At 36.7% G+C, this 23,809-nt stretch overlaps 1 protein-coding gene across 1 annotated transcript; it reads left to right on the top strand.

Moving 5' to 3' along the window:
* The first annotated feature begins 4,951 nt into the window (after positions 1 to 4,951).
* Positions 4,952 to 20,922, top strand: LOC115415144 (hydroperoxide isomerase ALOXE3-like). The gene is made up of 15 exons (XM_030128618.1): positions 4,952 to 5,367; positions 5,450 to 5,612; positions 6,866 to 7,073; positions 7,198 to 7,279; positions 7,358 to 7,474; positions 7,572 to 7,675; positions 8,213 to 8,385; positions 8,544 to 8,687; positions 13,163 to 13,366; positions 15,302 to 15,388; positions 15,497 to 15,663; positions 16,478 to 16,599; positions 16,693 to 16,793; positions 16,942 to 17,112; positions 19,840 to 20,922. The coding sequence occupies exons 2-15, from the start codon at positions 5,466 to 5,468 to the stop codon at positions 20,017 to 20,019; spliced, it is 2,007 nt and encodes a 668-aa protein (XP_029984478.1). The 5' UTR covers positions 4,952 to 5,367; positions 5,450 to 5,465; the 3' UTR covers positions 20,020 to 20,922.
* The last annotated feature ends 2,887 nt before the right edge of the window (positions 20,923 to 23,809 follow it).

Genomic DNA, 23,809 nt, shown 5'->3' with positions numbered 1-23,809 from the left:
TACAGTCTGGTTATGCTGAAGCTGCAGAAACTCCTGAAAGTATAATGGGAAGAGACAGTTATAATGACATCACCTTTATGACTTTTTTTTTTTTTTAATTTTCACAGTCTGATCCAGTTTTATTCCAAACCATTACCATCTAAAACAGGTGTGTCAAACTCATTTTAGTTCAGGGGCCACATCCAGCCTAATATGATATAAAGTGGGGTGGACCAGTCAAATAATATAAACAACAGGATAAGAACTTGTGAGAGAAAAAAGTAAATTCCATGAAATTTAAAAAAAAACTTAAATATGCTTAAATATCCTACAATACACGCAATAATACACTTAATTATGCTCAAAAATCCTACAATGCGCGCAAAAATACACTTAATTAGGCTCAAAAATCCTACAATACGTGCAAAAATACACTTAATTATGCTCAAAAATCCTACAACACACGCAAAAATACACTTAAATGTGCTTAAATATCCGACAATGCGCGCAAAAGTACACTTAATTGGGCTCAAAAATCCTACAATGTGCGCAAAAATACACTTAATTGTGCTCAAAAATCCAACAATACGCGCAAAAATACATTTAATTGTGCTCAAAAATCCTACAATACACTGCAAAAATACACTTAAATGTGCTTAAATATCCTACAATACATGCAAAAATACACTTAATTATGCTCAAAAATCCTACAATACACACAAAAATACACTTAATTATGCTAAAAAATCCTACAATACACGCAAAAATACACTTAATTATGCTCAAAAATCCTACAATACACCCTACAATACACTTAATTATGCTCAAAAAACCTACAATACATGCAAAAATACCCTTAAATATGCTTAAATATCCTACAATACATGCAAAAATACACTTAATTATGCTCAAAAAACCCACAATACATGCAAAAATACACTTAAATATGCTTAAATATCCTATAATACACGCAAAAATACACTTAAAATTCTGTAATTAAACAACCTGAAAATTCTTTAGTAAAATAAGTGCAATGTTAACAATATCACGCCTTAGTTTATCATTTATACATGTGAATCACAACTTACAGATCACAGTGGATCTACAAATACACCAAACATTAAATAACAGGCAGAATATTATTAAAATTCCACAGACTTCTCTTAAGACATTTCAGATATTCACATTTTTTGTAAAAGACTAGTCTGTAAATGTGAACATTTCTGTGTAATTTTACATTTTTTACACTGAAACAAAGAGACAAATTTGCAGTTTTCATTATTTATAGTTTATTATGACAGTACCTTACTGTTCTGATCCACTTTAGAATTAATTGACCTAAAATTATTTTAACATCCTTGATTGTTAATATTTTCAGTGTAATTTTTGTATTTCACAAATTCATCCCATGGGCCGGACTGAACCCTTTGCGAGCCAGATTTGGCCCCCGGGCCGCATGTTTGACACCCCTGATCTAAAACTTGTAAAATCATCTTTTAAACTGACAGATATCATATGTGTAAATGATTCCAACCGAATCAAAAAATAACTTCTGCTTCTCTTCTATGTCTCGACAGCAGCAACAGTGTACAATACTGCCTTGTGTTATCTTAGAACCGGCTTCAGTTAGTGTCTAAATATGTGGTTTGGTGCAGATCTGGTGTAATTATAGTGCAGGTTCTTTCATGCAGTGACTTGACAAACTGAGAATCCCTGAGGCCAAACCAGGTCACACAATACCAGGTTTCTTATTTACCTCCAGTAAAACAGACAATGTTAGAGTGGTGTTGGCAGCCTGTAGTGTTCAATTAATGGTGTTAAAGCACTAGGGCTCAACTGTGCAACTTTACCAACACACAGCTTTTGCACAAGACTTTTTACAAAGAATGTGTGAGGAAATACCTGCATTCTGTATTTAGCACTGGGACGTACATCAGTATAAAAATAGCTCAAATGTAACCCTAAAGTGGGTCATATACTGGTGGATGGTAGGAGGAGAAAATGCAATATTTTAAGAATAGTTTGGTGAAATTTCCAAAAATTTGGCACAAAAATTCACTTGGATACAAGGATGAACTGAGTAGATTTCAGTCAAAAATGAAAAGTCGAGGTCACCATGGTCTGAAAATGTGTGTTTTGGGGAGTGACTCCAGACTCAGCAAATTGTGGAGAAAATTTGTAAGAGGATGTGATGAGATCATGTATCTGAAATGTCAAAGAGAATATCTTGCAAAAACCGTACTTGGACATAAGGTTGAGTTGATTCCGTTTTGGTCACAGGCAAGGTTATAAAAGTTTTAGATTTTTCATTATAGTTTATTTAGTTTCGACTTTTTTTCTCTAATTGTTAGTTTTCATTAGTTTTTGAATAAATGAATGAATACATTTATTTTGGTTTTACATCAGTCATTGTACTCAGTACATCAATTGTAATAAACATAATAATAATAATAATAATAATAATTATTATTATTATTATTATTATTATTATTATTATTATTATTATTGATTAGATTTTATATAGCGCTTTTCTAGACACCCAAAGCGCTTTACATTATTGATCCATTATTCATTCACTCTCACATTCTCCCTCTGGTGGTGGTAAACTACATATGTAGCCACAGTTGCCCTGGGGCAGACTGACAGAGGCGTGGCTGCCAATTTGCGCCTACGGCCCCTCCGACCACCACCAAACATTCATATGCATTCATACACCAGTGTGAGTGGCACTGGAGGCAAGGAGGGTGAAGTGTCTTGCCCAAGGACACAACGGACTGACTAGGATAGAGCGGGATTCGAACTGCCAACCCTTCGGTAATTGGATGACCCACTCTACCACCTGAGCCATGGGCGGCCATGGCTCAGGTGGTAGCCACCTGAGCTATAAAAAACCAAAAAGGAATAGGCTAGAAGCAAAAGCTTATTTTTTTGCCTGTCCTTTTCAACTAATACACTGCTTACATCAACTTAAATGTGTACAGCATCAAGCATTTACACCATAATAATAACAAATTTAAAAAAAAAAAAAAAAAAAAAAAGTCAACAACAAAAACACATCTACCATCTCAATTCAATATTTCTGAATAATTTAAACTTAAAGTACTCTTTTTTTTTTTTTTTTAAACTTCGCCAAAGGAGTGGATAACTTAAATGCATCAAAAGGTCCATTCCAGTTTTTAGAGCAGGTTTGCTAGTTTTTATTAGTTTTTGTTATTTTCTAAATGCTTACTTTTAGTTTAGTTTTAGTTTTTTTCATATCTTTTCTCTTCTTCTCCGTCGTATTCAAATAAAATATCATCCAAAAATCCCATTTGTCTTATGAAGCATCTCTGTTAATACAAATGGCACATCCTCTACCCTTTCAACTCGCCTGCGTAGGGCATAGGGCGTAGGGTATGACCCTGGGTCATAATTTGTCTATTTATATGTATATGTATGTGTTTTCTGTTTAGTGTGTGTGTTCTCCCCCGTCCTGTAGGTGTGCTGTGCGCCCTTTTGTGTCTGTTTGTTTGCAGGTGCTGATTGGTGGAACAAGATTGACCAGCCCCTTTAAAAATGGCCCTGGAGCTTCCATCCTCGCTCTCTCTTGCCTCCTGCCAGCTCTCAACCCTGTGTTCGTGTGTGTGACTGTCAGTCTTCGTGTGCTCCTGAAAAATTCAATTGTTTGTATTTGTAAATAGTTTTTGTTAAATTGAGCCTTTTTCTGGTAGGGGAGGTTGGCTCTTTTGTTTTCCCATATTCTCCTGTTTTTTGGTTAGGTAGTTAGGTAAGTTTCCTGTATTTTATTTCTTGCATTTATTTTGATTAGGTAATTTAGTTTAAACTGTACAGAAGATATTTTGTTTGTTGTTTAAGCCGCTCCCTCCCCTAACCCTTCCTTAGTTGTTTAGAAAAAAATAGTTGAAATAAACATTGTGTATTTTAGGTTTTGACTGACGTGTGTGCTTGGGAGCTGGGAGGGGACAAAAGGTGAGCACATTATGTTCGCCCTGGTGAACCCCTAGGCCGGGGCGTAACACCTACATAAATGCCTCCAACATGACACAACATGAGTAAACTGAATGGATTTTCAGGTTACTTCAGGCAAGATAAACCTTATGTAACCTTGTGGTGTTACAGTCTTCAATATTCAGATTTTTACATTTACACGTTCTGCATATAAATGTAGCCTACTTTTAACAAATATGGGGAAAATGCAAAATATATCTAAAATTCCCCTTAGTGACACTTATTTTCCATGGTCTGAGGTTGAAACTCACAACAAAAGTAGACAAAGGGAAAAGTCACAAGTCTGAGTTTAAAGTCAGAATTCTGGGAAAAAAGTGAGAATTCTGAGATTAAAGTCAAAATTCCGAGAAAAATCAGAATTCAGAGATTAAAAGTCAAAATTCTGAGATTTAAGTCAAAATTCTGAGATTAAAGTCAGAATTCTGAGAAAAAAGTCAGAATTTTGAATTTAAAATCAAAATTCTGAGATTAAAGTTGGAATTCTGAGATTAAAGTCAAAACTCTGAGATCAGAGTCAGAATTCTGAGGGGAAAAAAAATCTGAGATTAAAGTCATAATTCTGAGACTAAAGTCATAATTCTGAGAAAAAAACCAGAATTTTGAGTTTAAAATCAAAATTCTGAGATTAAAGTCAGAATTCTGAGATCAGAGTCAGAATTCTGAGAAAAAAAATTCTGAGATTAAAGTCAGAATTCTGAGAAAAAATACAGAAATCTGACATTAAAGTCAAAATTCTGAGGAAAAAACTCAGAATTCTGAGATTAAAGTCAAAATTCTGAGATTAAAGTCAGAATTCAGAGATTAAAGCCAGAATTCTGAGAAAAAACTCAGAATTCTGAGTTTAAAGTCAAAATTCTGAGATTAAAGTCGGAATCCTGAGATTAAAGTCAAAATTCTGAGATCAGAGTCAGAATTCTGAGATGAAAGTCAAAATTCTGAGAAAAAAGCCAGAATTTTGAGAAACAAGTCAGAATTCTGAGATTAAAGTCATAATTTTGCGAAAAAGACAGAATTCTGAGTTTAGTGACACCTATTTTCCATGGTCTGAGGTTGAAACTCACAACAATAGTAGACAAACAAAACATCTACTGGTTGTTAAACCAACAAAATTATCCAATCAGAAATAATTCATATATTTTATGTTTTCATGTACAGACTAAGGGCGTTTCTCTAAGTCAAGGAAAGATCTGTGACCTTAAAAAATCTTAGCTCTCACTGTGTCACAGATATGAAAAACAAAAAAAAAATGCCAGAGCTGTTTCTCTACTGAGAAGAAAAAAAAAAGAAACCTCCCATATGGCTTTGAATTCATTGTCTGTAAAAACATCCACACAAGCAGCAACATGCAGACAAACAAAGCAACCATCCAACATAAACAAGGTAGGAATTAACCGTGAGACACTGACACATGCAGAACTGTACCATTTTACTTCAAATTTGAGAGTTTTATTTTTATGCACAGCTCCTACTGACCAACCATGGCTGAGTATAAGTTACAGGTGACAACAGGTTCAATGAAAAAAGCAGGAACATTTGACCACATCTTCGTCACCTTAATTGGAACCAATGGGCAAAGTGAGCGAACTGACTTGGACAACTTCGGCTTGGATTTCATGACTGGGCAGGTACGTGAAGAAAATCAGGGAAAATAACTTGTATTGTCAATTACAGTATTGTGTTTTTGTTTGTTTACACATTGCATATGGTTCTAAAAAGGTGCTGAATGTGACATGGGTAGTTCAGGGACATCGACAACAACTTTTTTACAGAAACATATGTGGTGCACAGGGTTAGAATGAGGTTTTTTTTTTTTCTGGTTATTTCACCTGAGAAACTTACGGAGGAGAATTAGAGCCACTGGAAAAAAAATACAATTAAAATTCAAGTCCAAAATATATTTTTTAAATTATCAGTATGGGGGGAAACGCCAAAATTTTGAGATAAAAGCCAGAGTAAATCAGAATTCTGAGAAAAAAGTCAAAATTATGAGGAAAAAAAGTCAGAATTCTGAGAAAAGCAGTCAGAGTTCTTAGATTAAAATCAGAATTTTGAGGGAAAAAAATGTCAGAATTCTGAATTTTAAGTCAGAATTTTGAGATTAAAGTCAGAATTCTGAGGGGAAAAAAAGTCAGAATTCTGAGTTTAAAGTCAGAAATCTGAGGAAAAAAGTCAGAATTCTGAGTTTAAAGTCAGAATTCTGAGATTGAAGTCAGAATTCTGTGAAAAAAAGGTCAGAATTCTGAACTTAAAGTCAGAATTCTAAGTTTAAAGTCAGAATTCTGAGATTCAAGTCAGAATTCTGAGAAAAAAAGTCAGAATTCTGAATTTAAAGTCAGAATTCTGAGATTCAAGTCAGTCACTTGAAATGTCTTTTCGTGCCACCATGATGTTTTTTCTCTTGCGTAACAAAAGTCCTGAAGTGCTACCAGAGTTGCCTGACAAGAAGAACAAGTCTGTGTTACTGTGTCACTGGTTTTAATACAGTACTTCAAATTACTGCAGTACTGCAAAATAATTACCAAAAAAGGCATTTCTGACACTATTATTACAAAGAAAACATGATGACACCTACAGGCGGCCTCAGGAAGCTCTTTTAGAGGTAGTTCTTTAGCAAGTGTCTTTTAGAGTATATATACTAACCTTAATGTCAACATGGCTTCTAACCCATTGTTGTTTTTTGGTCTGTTTTTTGTCTTCTTGTGCTGTATGCAAAGCTGCTGAATACCTGAATTTCCCTCGGGATCAATAAATTATCTATCTATCTATCTATCTATCTATCTTATAATGCCAGTTTTGAAAGGATTAATCATCAAACTTATCTTTTCTGCTCATGGATGTTTTTACTATTTTATTCGTCTATCTTAACCTTTCTTCACAGACATCGACCTACACTATAAAAACCGACTCGTCTTTGGGGGAACTCCTGTTGATCAAGTTAGAAAAAGATCCCAATATGTGGTTACCGTTCGAAGATCAGTGGTACTGCTCTAAAATAGTAGCGACGACCCCAGAAGGAGACGAAATCCTTTTCCCGTGTTACTTATGGATGTCCAGGGGTGAAGTGGTGGAGCTGAGAGGAGGAAAAGGTCTGTTCAAACAACCAGAAATAGCCGACCGTGATCATACTGATGATAAATATTACAGCTCATGTAGTCAATCTGTTCTCATTAATTTCACATATTGATGATGGGGTCTCTTTTTACATCAAAGCTATTAAGGTTTTTGAGGAAACCCACCCTTTGTTGACCGAGCACAGGCAGAAAGAGCTAACACAGAAAAAGAACATCTTCAAGTGAGTTGTGTATGGTGAATATCTGCAGTTGTAAATATGAAATCAGAACTTCGTATGGATTAATGTGTTTCTCTTTAGATGGAAGACTATGGAGGAAGGATTACCCCACCATTTCGATAACGAAGCCGGAATCCCAGCCGAAGTTAGCTTCTCTGATTCCAAATTAACTGAAATACGGTTCACCAAAGCCTTGACGTGAGTTGTATGTATTTTTAGACTGGTTTGCACACAGCTGTAGTTTGGACATGGTTAATTCTCATGTATTCTGTTTCCCTTCTTCACTCTATTGCAGTGACTTTGAGCTCAAGCTTCGAGGACTGTTCAAATCCATGGAAAAATGGGACAACATCGAAGACATCAAAAAAATATTTTATTTCAAGAGGACAGCCATCTCAGGTAGGTTTCTATCCATAGTCTATGGTTCACTGATCTTATAATGTAAACATTTTTAACCCATAAAGACCCAGTGCTACTTTTGTGGCGGTTCCCAAATATTTTTTTCTCTATATTTAACTTTTCTTAAGTGATTTAGATTATAATTGTTTTGGATTTTTCACTATAGCTTAGTTTTATTTAGATTTGACTTCTTTTTCTCTAATTCAGTTAGTTTTAATTTGTGTTTAGAGCAGGTTTGCTAGTTTTTATTAGTTTTCATTTTTTTCTAAATTCTTAGTTTAGTATTAATTTTAGTTTTGTCATATCTTTTATCTTCTTCATCGTCACATTCAAATAAATCCCAGACAGGACTCTGCTGCTTTCTCCCAACTTTAGTCTCCATGTTTAAAAGGTAGAGAAGACGAGAAGATGACTCTAAACAACAAGTGACGAGAAGTGACGGATTGTGAAGTGTCATATGGTGCCGCTAGCTAAAATTGCTAAAAAAAAAAAACACCATTTAGTCTGTCAGATATTCACCAGTTGCCATTCCTCCAGATTATGTAACAGAACACTGGATGGACGATGACTTCTATGGGTACCAGTTTCTGAACGCAATCAACCCTAATGTGATCAAGCGCTGCTCAGAACTTCCACCAAACTTTCCAGTCACGAATGAGATGGTGCAGCCGTTCTTGGAAAAGGGTAGCTCTCTGAAGAAAGAAATAGAGGTATGGGGGAGGTGTGGTGTTGGATAAAGACATTTTGAGTATTGTAAAAGTATGTGTTGTAAGTAGATAAAGTTCACAATTTTGGAAAGCTCTCACAGTCATCATAAATTCTTACCTATTATTATTGCCTAACATCTTGCTTATTTAAATTTTTATAGAAAGGCAATATATTCCTCTATGACCAGAAGATGATGGATGGAATACCCCCTAGACTCCACAATGATGAACCTCTGCATGTGACCCCTGGCCTCTGTTTGCTCTACTTGAACAAAGACAACAAACTGATGCCAATTGCAATACAGGTATTTAATCTGACAGAAACAGCGGTCATTTTTGTCAAACACTCTGCCTTGCATATTTACTTCGATTCCTAAAATATACCTGAGAGAGAATAAAAAGACATTCAAAAAAAAAAAAAAAGCAGTGCGTAATTTTCGTGTCCTTTTTTACTGCGTTACACACGGATTTTTAATCTAAAAATAATCTAAAAATATGTTTTATCTGAAAAATTGTTCCTCTTTTATTTTATAGTAAATATTTATTTTTTAAAATAGACCCAAAGTGCTTCCAAACTTGTTTCATAACATTAGACTACATCTGGTTTGAAGTTTTAGCCCCCATGTCCTGTTTCATAGAAGCACCCAAATCAGCTTCACCGGTAATCTTAGCAGCGAAAACACCACATTTTTTTCAATTTATTTTTTGTAATGAGTAACGATACTGTGCATTAAAAATGAATGGGAGTTGAAGTATGCAATTGAGTTAGGAAATGTAGTGAAGTAAAAGTGAAAGTAAACAGAATAAAAAATACTCAGTAACGTACAACATTCTCCCTAAACATACTTGAGTACAGTAGTGAAGTATTAGTACTTTGTTACTAAACAACATGGTGCAGTTTACTGTATCTTTTCTGATTGCGAAAAAATACAGTCCCTGTGTCCAACCAATGTTTACGTTTTCACTCAACGTAGGGCTCAAACTTTTTGTACTGCTATAATAGCACTTTTAGTAGAGAAAGGCATGATCTGGTTACCACACCTTACTACATCATCCAGACATTTCCTATTTAGCCATCAGAGTTCTAGAGAGTATATTGCATTCTTTACTTCTCAGAAACAACTCTCTTTTGTCACTTCTGTTTCTCAGAACTCCTTCTTGCACAATCTTTAACATTCAGGGGCTGTTTACACGGCGTCGGATTCAGTCGACTCCGGGGATCGCGGATTAGCCTTCTGTTAAGATGGAAACGGTGCCTAGAGTGCCTGAATCCGGAAACTTTTGATACCAGGGTCCAGGGTGGAACGTTATCGATACGCTCCGCATTCCAGCTCCGTGTTAACGCGAGTCGGAGCGTTCCGGGGTAAAATATGATGTCACCGCATGCGCGCGCAGCCAAGAACCGCCAGTTAACCCACTCCAGGCCAGTTGGTGGCGGTAATGCGCCTCCAAGCTGGTTTGCCAGCCTCTATGACACAATAAAGCTGCAGAAAAAGAACGAACAACCACAACAACAATGGCCGGTGTCAGAACAAAATACGTGCTGCTAACTTTTATAATTCAGGGCCACATCCAGCAACAACCCAACTTCATCGTCTGTCCAGACAAAGAAGTCCTGCGTCTTCGTTCTACCACTCGCCATTGTTGTTTGTAAATAGTGTTGTCCGCCTATTCTTCTTCTTCTCATTTAAAGGCTGTCTAAACCAGAAATCGTTTGTGCGCAGGCGCGTGTTTTACCGCCACTGTTTCACTACAACTCTACATCGCCAGCTACTGGTCTGGCATGGCCACTACAGCGTATTCAGCCGTCCTCGCGGACTCATGTTAACGCAGATCGTTATCATAGCGGCTTCGTCTTAACGCGGAATGATTTTAAAACGCAAAGGAGAAATCTTTGCGGAATTGGATCATAGCGTTGCCGTGTAAACGTAGCCTAAGTTAATGGTTAGAACTGTGTTAATGGTTTATGAATGTAAAACAACATCTTTCTCTTACACTCTGATGAATCACAAGTTAATCATTTAAGAATCAACCTCTTCTTAATTATCCTTAACCTTAAAATTTACATTTGTTAAGAGTGTTTATATAAGCTGGCGTAGGGGTCCAGGGGTGCTTGAAATTATTTTGGAAAAATTAATTAATTATTGTAGCACCTGTAGCCTGATTTGAAAGAACACACTACAACATACATTCTCTCTAGGTTTGGAAAACTGGTAATAGTCATGCAATGATACCATGAAGTTAATAGTTGACAATTTATTGCCACAACAATAACACTTAACAGTGTATGAAAATAAAAGGTACAAAATCAAAACAACAAAATAAAATAGAGCTCTTCCCCAAAGAACTGAAAAATAATAAAATAAAATAAATAAAAGTTCAAAATAAATTGTCCCTCCTTCTTTCTTAGAAGGTAAGTGCTCAGTTCAGTTCTGTGTCTTGTGTGTGTAATGTTCCATTCAAATGGTTACTACCCGGGTAGATTTTGTGTATGTTATGTTCTTATCTGTATCACAAATGAAGTGAAGCGATGTCTTTAGTTCCTTGGAGTGGATCCCACAGTTGGCCAGTTAGCCGTCTGAGTCGTTCGTCCTTCCTGGCTCGCCACCGAACCACCTCGGTTCGGAATCTGAATCAAATCCAAATCCAGCAAAACGAAAAAACCAGTCTGCACATAGAGTGCAGAACAAATAACCATTACTCTCTATTCAAATCATGACATCTTTCTATTTCCACTTCTCATTCTATTCCACTCAATACCAAGATACAGAATACAGAAATCAAAGCATTGTAAATGAGATTTACAGTACAACTTAAGTATTTCAATCATGACAATGACCTATCATGAACTTATATCTTAGTATAAATGCACTTATTTATTTTAATAAAGCACCATTTATATTTCAAAACAGCTCTACAAATCAATATTTATCTTTTAAACCATAGATTGTATATCTTTTTAACTCATCTTTTTAAACAACATGAATATTTTAACATCTTCAGTGCAGTAAAACACATAATGCACATTACATTTAACAACAAATACTTCCTCTATCATAACTGGCATCATATCCACACAATTATGCATCATATGCCGTCTTTTTTTCTCTTTCATATGCTACAGTAGTAGCATTTTAGCTTAACAAGCCACACCATTAGCATTCATATTGCAGGCAATACCTAAATTAGCCTAGTAATGCTAACCTCAATTAATGTTAGCTTCCCGCTAGCTCGGTTAGCGATCTTTCTAAAGCTACTTTTCAAGTTCACAATGATACAGCTGGTACCACGGAGGGTTTAAAACATTGGAAAAACGTTTCAGGAAATGTATCGGGTACTCTGACTGGTCTTATGTATATACTTCTATGAACAGGAATTTTCCTACACAACAAGCTAATATCAAAAAGCTAACCACGAGGCTTACTCTCTAGCATGTAGCATTTTCTTAGCAGAGTTCTCACAGAGGACGACACAGTGAAACCGGCTCCTCTCTCTCTCTCTTATGCACATTCACACGGCTTCTCCTAATAACAAAAGACCTATCTAGACACTGCGTGAAGATTATTTGATGATTTACACGGTTTCCGTCATGTTACATACCCCGGTTTGTCAGTTCGTTCCTAATGCACGTGCTCTGGTCAGTATTTCGCACTAAGATGGCGCTTGCACAGACAGAGGTTACGTTCAATGATCTCGACACTGAGGTCACATTAAAAAATCATTACACCTGGGCTAATGTGCCACCTTGTGGTGGGGCTGAGGTATTACAATCAAATCACATATATTGGTCTAGTAACCATGTGGGTAACATTATTATTATTATTATTATTATTATTATTATTATTATTATTATTATTATTATTATTAATAATAATAATAATAATAATAATAATAATAATAATAATAATGACAATAATAACAATGGATTCGATTTCTACAGCACTTTTCAAGGCACCCAAAGTGCTTTACATTCTTGATCCGTTTTTCATTCGCTCTCACATTCACACTGGTGAAAATACATTAAATACATCAAATAAGTCATCATGTACCAAATACATAATAAATAATGAGAATTAATGCTGAAATATAAGACACAATAAATACATTCATATAATAGTTTTATTGTCATTCATCTTGTTTAAACTTTGGTAACATTTTAAGAACATTTCTATTTTGTATTATTCAAAATGAGTTTATTTGAGTAGCTAAGTAATTATTTTTTGTTGATTAAAGGTTCATTTTTTAATCAATGACCAATTTAACTATTTTTCTTATCAATGAAAGAGGGAACTTTTCAGATTATATTTTACACACAAAATTTACTTTAAAAAAATTGTTTTTTTATATTACAGTTAAATCTATGTTTGTTTAAAAAGTTTAGAAAATATAAACAGATACTTTTGGCACAGGAACAAATTTTGCCTATTTTTTTTTTTTTTTTATCAAAACTACTGAAGTGAGAGTTAGGGGTACTTGGCTAAAACAGTATATTTCAGAGGGTACTCCACTGTAAAAAGTTTGAGAACCACTGGCATAGAGAATCCATTTAAATCACAACATTAGTAATTGTTATACAAAAGCACTACTTTACTCTGGATAACATATTCCTTGTTTAGACCTGCATCTACTGATGTGCCCTGAGCCTCAACTCAACTCGACAACTGATACTGCCGACAAAATCTTCTTTCTTCAGCCGTTCGTGAGTTTTATCAGTCTTGTCTTGAAATTTTTACATGACTTTGTTTTTTGTTTTTTTGTTGTTTTTTTTTAATTCCTTCAGCTGCAGCAACAACCCTCTGAGACAAACCCCATCTTTCTGCCCAGTGACTCAGAAACAGACTGGCTTCTGGCCAAGATGTTTATCAAAAATGCAGATTTAATGGAACATCAGTCAGTTCAACACCTCACCAAGACCCACTTCCTTGGAGAAACTTATGCTGTTTCAACACTCCGCAACCTCCCTGTCATTCATCCAATTTACAAGGTACAGATGCACACCAAACATCCAACAGCTGGTGATAGTTTTCTGTAGGTTTGGTTTGTTCATCTGAAACCTGATGTTTTCACTCAGGTTTTTGAGCTGAAATTAATTACACAGGGTGTTTGCTCTTTATCCAAATAAAAGCTCCAGACTTTTTCAAAACTGCTATTTTTTTCCCCTAGACCTTGACTTTATGTACTTTTATACGTACTTATGTGTCTGCTTTTTTGTCTACTCTTATACTTACACTACAAACAAAAAGTTAAAGATATTTTTAATTTTTGGGCTATTTTTTTTTTTCAGTTGGGATTCTTGCACAGCGCTTTTTACTTTTTTGTGCAAATTGAACTGAAACACATTTTTTTAATGACCAGACATAGTTTTATTTACAAATGGCCTAAATGACAAAAAAAATGACAAAAAAAAGAAATATCCTTAACATTTTGTTTGTAGTGTATGTGTCTGACTTTTCTGTCCAATCCTAGCGCAGTTCGTCACATGCATGCTTCTGTTTACAGATTTTGTTCCACTAGTAAAAAAAGTGCAATGACAATACAATCCAACCCAAATGAAAAAAATAAAGTCAGCATTTGATCCGAACCAAATATGCAGACTAAAGGACTTTCCAGATGTGAATACACCCTTAGGGGCTGTTTACACGCCGTAGGATTCAGTCAACTCTGGGAAGATTTCATCGCGGATCTTCTGTTAACATGGAAACGGTGCCTAGAGTGCCTGAATCCGGAAACTTTTGATACCAGGGTCCAGGGTGGAATGTTATCGATACGCTCCGCATTTCAGCTCCGTGTTAACGCAAATCGGAGCGTTCCGGGGTAAAATATGACGTCACCGCATGCGCGCGCAGCCAAGAACCGCCAGTTAACCTACTCCAGGCCAGTTGGTGGCGGTAATGCGCCTCCAAGCTGGTTTGCCAGCCTCTATGACACAATAAAGCTGCAGAAAAAGAAGGAACAACCACAACAACAATGGCCGGTTTCAGAACAACATACGTGCTGCTAACTGTGCTCAGTTTGCTGTCGCTTCTCCACCAAAAGTTAGACTTACTGCGTCTACACTCTTACCAGCGGAGACGCATTTCTTATATTCGCCAATGCCTGAGTCAATCCCTACATCTACAGCTCTACATCGCCAGCTACCGGTCTGGCATGGCCACTACAGCGTATTCAGCCGTCCTCGCGGACTCATGTTAACGCAGATCGTTATCATAGCGGCTTCGTCTTAACGCGGAATGATTTTATAACGCAAAGGAGAAATCTTTGCGGAATTAGATCCTAGTGTTGCCATGTAAACGTACCCTTAGTCAATATGAGGGTCGTGGGGATACTGGAGCCTATCCCAGCTACCTGTGGGCAAAGAGGGGTACACCCTGGACATGTCACCAGTTCACTGCAGGAATGACACGTATACACAAACAACCAATCACTCTCATATTCACAACTATGGACACCAGTCAGTAATGCTAACCACTGCACTACCACAGAACAATAAAGTCAGGAAAATACTGTTAATAGAGAATACAATTAAATAATGTTCATGTTGGAGGTTTGTTTTTTTTTTTTATATTTATACCTTTTTGGTTGTCCCTGCACTTCTTGCAATATTTTCTCTTAAAACAATAGAAATGAATTGCATTTCAGTTTTTTAAATTCATTTTGAACTCTTAAAAACTGATACATTAATAATTGGCTCTGACACCCCCATGATCGTCTATGGGGGCTAAACGGTTCAGAACTAACTCACCTCACATACACCTTTTATATGTCTGTTTGGTTCTAATAGAAGAAACACACTGACATCTGGTTTCAGGTTTGTTAAATTATAGTTTCTTTAGAGATCGTTGCCATTAATGTTGGACACGCTGCTGTTGTTTATGCCTCTGTTACTTTAATTATATCATTCATCCTTTTGTTTGTCCAGTTGCTGATCCCTCACTTCCGATTCAACCTCCACATAAACATCGCAGCCCGCAAAACTCTTTTTGGACCTACACAACCTTTTGGCTTGGTATGACTACTACTGCACTATTGAAACACAAGCCATGCTTTGTTTCTTACAATATACAGACTTTTCTACTTTTCTGGCCTTGGCTGACCGTGTGCTTTTGATTAATAGAGCACAGCTGGATATGATGGAATGATCGAGCTCATGAGGAGGGGTTTGTCCGAGGTTACCTTCAGCTCCCTCTGTCTGCCAGATGACATCACTGCCAGAGGACTGGGGTCTGTCCCCAACTTCTACTACAGAGATGATGGGCTGAGGTTGTGGGACATCGTCAACAGGTGATAGATTCATAGATTCACAAATACAGGAGTGCTCTGGAAGCTGGTTTCTTTCTTTCTTTCTTTCTTTCTTTCTATTGGTAGAATTCATACCAAATTTGGTTTATAGATTGCCAGTGACCCAGAGTAGATCTCATTACATTTTGGGAACAGTAGGTCAAACTTAAAATTTTGTATGAATTTTTTAAATCTTTTTTTTCCCATTTACTTATAATGGGTGAAATTTCAAATGTCTGGAGCAGCAAAACTCTTGATTGAATTCATACCAAATTTGGTTTGTAGATTGCCAGTGACCCAGAATACTTGTGATAACATTCTGGGAAAAATTGTTGAAAATTTAAATTTTTTATGAATTTTTTCAAATCCCCTCCCATTTACTTATAATGGGAAAAATTTCACATGTCTGTGGCAGCAAAACTATTGATTGAATTCATCTCAAATTGGGTTAACAATTGCCAGTGACCCAGAATTGATGGGGTAACATTTTGGGAAAAGTATGTCAAAGTTCAAATTTTTAATGAATTTTTTACTTTTTTTTTCTCCCATTTACTTATAATGGGCAAAATTTCACGTCAATAAAAACATCAATTTTGTTTCAATTTACTTCAAACTTGACACATATATAGAGGCACTTGATATGCTGACATCAGCACATGCATAGACATGATGACATCAGCTGGATCGATGCTAAAATAAGCTACAATCCGTGAGAGGGGCAGGGTTTGTTGTGCCTGGCACCATTTGTTTTGGATATTTCACTAGCATAGAGCGTTGTCTTCAAATCACATTCATTGGTCATTTACACAATTATCAGATTTGTCAAGGCTATGGTTGAGTTCTACTACCCCTCAGATGATGATGTGCGTAAAGACTCTGAGCTGCAGGACTGGATTAATGAGATATTCACCCATGGCGTCTTGGAAAACAAAGCCTCAGGTACAGTATTGAACCCACTTTCTGATTTACTAAATAATAGTCTGCACATCCTGTCATACAAAACTTGCCTAACTTTGCTGATGCTGCTCACAGGGTTTCCAGAAAGCTTCAGTAAAGTTGAAGAAGTTGTCAGTTTCATTACTATGGTGATCTACAGAGTGTCTGCTCACCATGCTGCCGTCAATAACGGGCAGGTCAGTCAACAGGAAACAGCTGGAACATCAGAATATTATGTGTTATCGGATAGAAGGGAAGTATGTTGTGTTTTTGTGGAGAAGAAGAATGGTTGTGTGCATACCATTCTGTATAAGGTGATATAAACTAAGTTCTTTTTTTCCTCAGTACGACTATCAGTTCTTCGTACCCAATGGATCGCTCCTCCTCCTGAAACCTCCTCCAACCACTAAGGGCCAATCAAACATGACGACAGTTCTGGAGGCCTTTCCAACTGTTGGAGTCACAGTCAGCATAGCATCACTGTTGTGGGTGTTTTCAGAGAAGTACACAGACATGGTGAGTTTGGTGTCGGCGCTAACATGAGCCATGGTGATTCACCACTGACATTACATACCGCTTGATATATACTTATACAGACTAACGTTCCCATTTCAGTCTCAGCGCCCCCTTGTCAGCTTTCTTTTTCAAAACGCCCCCCAACAGCGTCCAAACACCCCCCTTTATATACTTCTTTGTTTTGTTTAGTAGTTACATTTACAACCTACTTCTCACAAAAAATATGAATAACTAATACAAACAACCTGAACTGTCTTAATAAAAATAAATGCAATTTTAACAATTATGGGCCGGATCTACTAAAGGTTTGCATGTATTAAAACATGTGCAAACTCATTGCACACACAAAAAAATGTACAAACTGATTTACTAACAGTGAGCACTAAGGGTTGCATCTTTCAAAGGTGCAAAATAGTGCGTCTGCATCCAGTTAGTACATTTGCCACAATGAATATGTAATATAAGGCACTTACATGCAATTGTGCGTGTGGTGGGAAGAGAAAATATAAATATATTAATTTGATCTGATAGAAACTGCGTCTATATTTAACACGTCTCAAAAGGAGGTGCAAACAGTTTGGATGTGTAATTGCGTACACATGGAAAGTGGTTAGGAGACATCGAAACGATGAAATGAGATGCAGAGAAACGCATTTTTCACCCTTGTGTGAACATTTTGGAGTGACAGAAGAAAAAATAATTGAGACGTAAGCCCCCCCCCCCCCCCCCCCCCCCCCCCCCCACACACACACACACACACACACACACATACACACACTTGACAGGAATCTTTTTCACTCCTTATGATTGTGATTAAAAATACGCACCGACATTCAGCTACAGTGTGACAAAATGTGTGCACCTGACAGTCATTCAGTCCAACTACTACCCCCCCCCCCCCCCCCCCCCCCCCCCGCACACACACACACACACTTTTAAAATGGAAAATGAATGAGTCATGCATTACCTTCTATAAATCCTCTCAACTCAACGTTACATTTCTGTGCGTCTGGATCATTCAGTCACTGTTCCCATTAATGCTGCCGTATCCCACAGCAGTTTTTACAGCATATTGTCTCCAGTAGCGCACGCAAAACCTTCATTTAAATAGGGCGGTCTCCAAGACTTTGCACCTGTTGTAATTTGCACAAGCAACCTTGATAAATCACCCGCAAACCGTGGCTACTTCCCACACGCAAAATTCTAGATTGCGCAAGCAAATCAGTACACACAAGTAGGGATCTTAGTAGATCCGGCCCTATGTCTGCTACAAAATGTTTTGTGTGTTTGTAGATCCACTGCAATTTTTAAGCCTTTTTGTATAAGGAACATATGGATTTATACTATTTCTTTTTTTTTTTTTGTCTCACCCTATGGACCAAGTTTTTGTGTCCTTAACTCTTTCCCCGCCATTGACGAGATATTCCGTCAATTGCTTCTCAACGCTTCCCCGCCAATAATGAGATTTTTTGTCGATCCGTGTTTTCACTCCTATACTGTAGTTGAAGCTGTTGCGGATCACGTGAATTACTTTCCTTAGTCCAAAAACAAACAATTAAGCAGCTTTTCCAGAAAAATTAAAGACCGGGTATAACGTTTTCACACTGGAGTCACCGTATCCCATGGCAACGCATACAGCACCAGTCACTCTGAATGAGGAAATGCCAACTCTGCAGGAACCGCGCGCAGTTTCAAAAGCCTTAAAGATGATTATGGAGACAGACTCCGACAATTCAATATATGACGGAGCTACAGAAGAACCATTTAGAGACAGGAACGGAGAAATAGAAGGTGACGTAGACGGACACGGAACACGGGAAACACAGAGCGGCTCCGGTCTGACATGGAGATGGGGAGGGGGAAGCAACACGGAGACAATGACAGACAGGAAGAAGAGACATTTATAGTGAACATTCAAGGAGAAGACCAACACGCAGACATGAGACAAGACAAAGGACACCTAGTCTGCATCTGCTAGATGTTTGGTCTAAAGTTTGGTGTGGATTCTCCTAATATTTTGTGGAATGATGGGATATCTTAGAGCTGTTTGTTATTATTATTGTTGTTATTATTATTTTATTTTGTGATTCTGAATACAGTGTTACTGTCTGTAAATAAGAAAGAGTCAAAAATGGAAATAGGAAATCAGTTTTATCTTGAAAATCAGTATCCTTGGGAAAAAAATGCAGTTTTCTCAGTTTTTTGCTCAAAATTCATTTTTTCCTGAAAATGATCAATTTTCAAATGTTTATATCTCACGAACGAAAAAAGATAGAACAAAATATTTTTTTGTGTTTAAAAGTTGAAGTTCTGTTCTTTCTTTTGATGTATTCAGTGTTCACATACTCATAACGGAACATTTTCAGTGAGCCTTCAAAGATGAGTGAACATGACCAAAAAGGCTGGCGCTGGTTACCAACTCACTGGAAAATGCTCTGGTGGGGAAAGAGTTAAAGTTTGAATGAAACTGAGGCATAATATTGTTAAAATTGCACTTATTTTTCTTAAGACATTTCAGGTTGTTCATGTTATTCACATTTTGTAGATGTAAATATTTTCATGATGTGATTTTACTTTTTTCATGTTATTTTTTCATATCTGGCCCATGTGAGATCATATTGGGCAGAGTGCGGCCCCTGAAGTAAAATGAGTTTGACACCTCTGGTCTGAAGCGTACCCCAGTGAAAGACTTGATCTTCCAGTAAATCATTTGTGTCTTTTCTGCAGGTCGTCTTGGGTCAGTACCCTCAAGAACGATTCGACGAGACCGAGCCCAAGGAGATCATTAAGAGGTTTCAAGCTGAATTGTCCCTCCTCAGTGAACATATTACAGCAAGAAACTCCAAGCTTGACGTTCCCTACATTTATCTGGACCCGGCTCAGATAGAGAACAGCATAGCTATTTGAGCCAAAGTGTCTGAGTCATAATCCATGAGAAAGTTCTGTAAACGGTACAGGGTAGGCTCACAGATGCATGGACAGGATACAGATCCAACTGGTCTGATCTCTATTATTCTTTGTTTCATATCAATCATATTCACTAATTCTTCAACTTTAAGCTTTTTTTCATATATACTGTCAAACAAAACAAAAGTTAGTGTAATTTTTCACTAGTATCTGAAAGTAACTAAAAATCCATAGTGCATTTCAACTTGAAAATTTTGCACAGTGTAAGTTATAGTGAAATTTTTAAAGGATTCTTCATCATTATGAGACTTTTGGACATTTTTATAATTTTGTCAGAAATTAAGAAAAAAATCATATGATCTTTCAACCCTTAAAGATCTATTAGAACTTTTTGTGGCAGCTTCTAAATTAATCTTTCTACACATTTAACCTTTCCTATGTGACATTTCCACCATTTATTATAATATTATTCTCTGCATTTTGCATTTTTCAGTGAGTATCAGGTATTTTTCCATATAATATTAACTGAACATAAAAACTACATGGGATTTACTGTTGAATCAGTGTTGCAGAAGGTGATGGTGTTTCCACATTCTTCATCCAAATGGGTCATACTGTATTTGATGCAGCTGAAAAGCTGAGAAACTGTATTTTATCGGAATTATTTCAATATAGTGATAGGATTTCTGGTTCAAAAGTTATTGCACATTTTAAATCAATAGATGCTTTTGGTTGCCGGGCAGCTGTTTGTGTCTTTGAGTAAACTGATCTCATTATATCGCATTTTCATCCTTTCACATGTTATTCAACGCCATTTGATCGTGTGTCAATGTATGCCAAGATGTCCGGTTTACATATCCATAACCCCTAAATACTAACTCTAAACCTAACCCAAAACCTAATCCTAAACCGAACCCTAATCCTAAACATAACCCTAAACCTAACCCTACGACTAAACCTAACCCTAAACCAAAGCCTAATCCTAAACGTAACCCTAAACCTAATCCTAACCTTAAACCTAACCCTAAACCTAAGCCTAAACCTAAACCTAACCCTAATCCTAAACATAACCCTAAACCTAACCCTACGACTAAACCTAACCCTAAACCTTAGCCTAATCCTAAATGTAACCCTAAACCTAACCCTAAACCTAATCCTAACCTTAAACCTAACCCTAAACCTAAGCCTAAACGTAACCCTAAAGGTAACCCTAAGCCTAAGCCTAACCCTAAAGCTAACCCTAACCTTAATGGTAACCCTAAAACTAACCCTAACCCTGACCTTAAACCTAACCCAACACCTAGTTCTAAACCTAATCCTAACCTTAAACCTAATCCCAAACCTAAGCCTAAACGTAACCCTAAACCTAACCCTAACTTTAATCCTAACCCTAACCCTAACTCTAAGCCTAAACCTAATCCTAAACCTAACCCTAAACGTAACCCAAAGTCTAACGCTAAACCTAACCCTAGCCTTAATCCTAACCCTAAACCTAACCCTAAACTTAATCCTAACCCTAAATCTAACCCAAAACCTAACCCTAATCCTAACCTTAAACCTAACCCTAAACCTAATCCTAACCGTAACCTTAAACCTAACCCTAACCTTAATCCTAACCCTAACCCTAACCCCAAACCTAAACCTAACCCAAAGCCTAAACCTAAGCCTAACCCTAACTTCCTGATCTGGACCCTGATCCAGACCCATGAGCATATTTTAGTTTAATTTCTAAATCTGCATTACTCCTCGGACATTCCTGACTCCTGTTTTGAACATAGTAACTTCAGATTTGGTTTGTTCTCTCTTGGTTTGGTTTGCACTTGGGAAAATGTTTTTGAGTCAAGGAACTGATTTAAAAAGGTTTGTTTTGCTGTATTTCCGACACGGTGGAATTATTGTGTGTGGTGGATATGATCTCAGAGGGTAAAGGTCTGTAATCACTGTGTATTTGAATCCAAACTTAACAGAACCATAACAGTTGTACGCATGAATCACAAGTTCTTCTTTCATCAAAACTGTGGAGTCTATAATTTAACCCATAAAGACCCAGTGCTACTTTTGTGTCAGTTCCCAAATTATTACTTTTTCTATATTTAACATTTCCTAAGTGATTAACCACCATTTATTATAAGATAATCCTCAGTATTTTTGCATTTTTCCGGCGAAAACCAAGTTTTTTCTAATATTTAATTTACTGATCATATAAATGTACATAAAAGCTCATAGTAAAGTTGATAGTTATTATTGTATCAAAAACAGAAAAAGTGGCTTTTTCACTAAAATACATCATTAACTGAACATAAAACAAGTATCTCCATCCACTGTCATTGATCCAACTCCATGGGTTTTACTGGTGAATTAATGTTGTAGAAGATGACGGTGTTTCCATGGTAACTACGGAGCCTCTGAACGTCCAAATGGGTCATATCTGATGACCATGAAATGACGATAAACTGTATTTTACACCAGTTATTTACATGTATTGATAGGATTTAATGGATCAACAGGTATTAAACAGTTTAGATCCGTAGATGGTTTTGGTCGATGATGGATGTTTGGGTCTTTAAGGGTTAAACTTGACTCTAAATCTAGTCATTGCACTTTCATGTCCGCTGTAATTTAATAAAATAATCCATTATTTAACAGGGAAATATTGATTTCACATGACATTCTGTACTTCAGCACACTTCCAGAGTATGAGGTGATGGCACACCTATGTCCTCTATACTACAAATTATATTGGGCTGGGGATTTATTCAAGTAATTGTAACAGGATAATTCCACGACAATAAAGTTCTGCCTTCAAACTGACTGCCCAAAGTCGTCATTCTGCAAGAAATAGTCTCAAGCAGATTAGTCTGGTTCATACACTGAAGTCCAGGGGTGGGGGTACATCATGCAAGCAGTGAGTTAGTGTGAACTTTTGAACTTCTGTGGTGAAATTCAAGACAAGTCGAGTCATTCCTGAGGTTAAACAAGTGTTACTGAAGATCTGTCGTACATAAGAACTTGAGCTGTCGATTACAAGCGAAAATAGATGAATTCTAGTGATCTTTAAAGAGGTCATATTTTGCTAAACCCACTTTTATTAGTCTTTGGTTCATTTATTTGTGTATTTGGACCCTAATAGTTCATACAGTTTGAATTTGAACCCTCCAGCTGCTGCAAAGATATCTTTATATTCATTTCGTCAAAAATCGAGTGGATTTCCTTCTTTAATTTGTTATGTTTTATAACTAGTTTCGTCACGACATTTGCACAAATAAGGTCAAGACTTCTGATGAACATTTCTCCGAGTATAATTGTTTATCAGCAGCAGCAGTTGTAGTAAAAACTGAAAATATGTCCAAACTTCAAGCCGATTACCTAAAATATTCAGTTGTTGGTTGAACGGGACAGAGCAGTATGGTCAACAGCCTGGAGGGGGCGGGGCCTGAAGTGGCTGATTGGCATTTAAAGGACCAGTGATCAAAATGACCTTTCTGGTGTCATTACTCAGAAATAGGGTTGAGGATGGATGGATGGATGGATGGATGGATGGATGGATGGATGGATGGATGGATGGATGGATGGATGGATGGATGGATGGATGGATGGATGGATGGATGGATGGATGGATGGATGGATGGATGGATGGATGGATGGATGGATAGATAGATAGATAGATAGATAGATAGATAGATAGATAGATAGATAGATAGATAGATAGATAGATAGATAGATAGATAGATAGATAGATAGATAGATAGATAGATAGATTTACTTTATTAATCCCCAAGGGAATATTCAA

The sequence above is a fragment of the Sphaeramia orbicularis genome, chromosome 24, assembly GCF_902148855.1.
Source record: "Sphaeramia orbicularis chromosome 24, fSphaOr1.1, whole genome shotgun sequence".
Lineage (NCBI taxonomy): Eukaryota > Metazoa > Chordata > Actinopteri > Kurtiformes > Apogonidae > Sphaeramia > Sphaeramia orbicularis.
The sequence above is the reverse complement of the archived record's forward strand: the minus strand, read 5'-3'. Positions and strand labels throughout refer to the sequence as shown.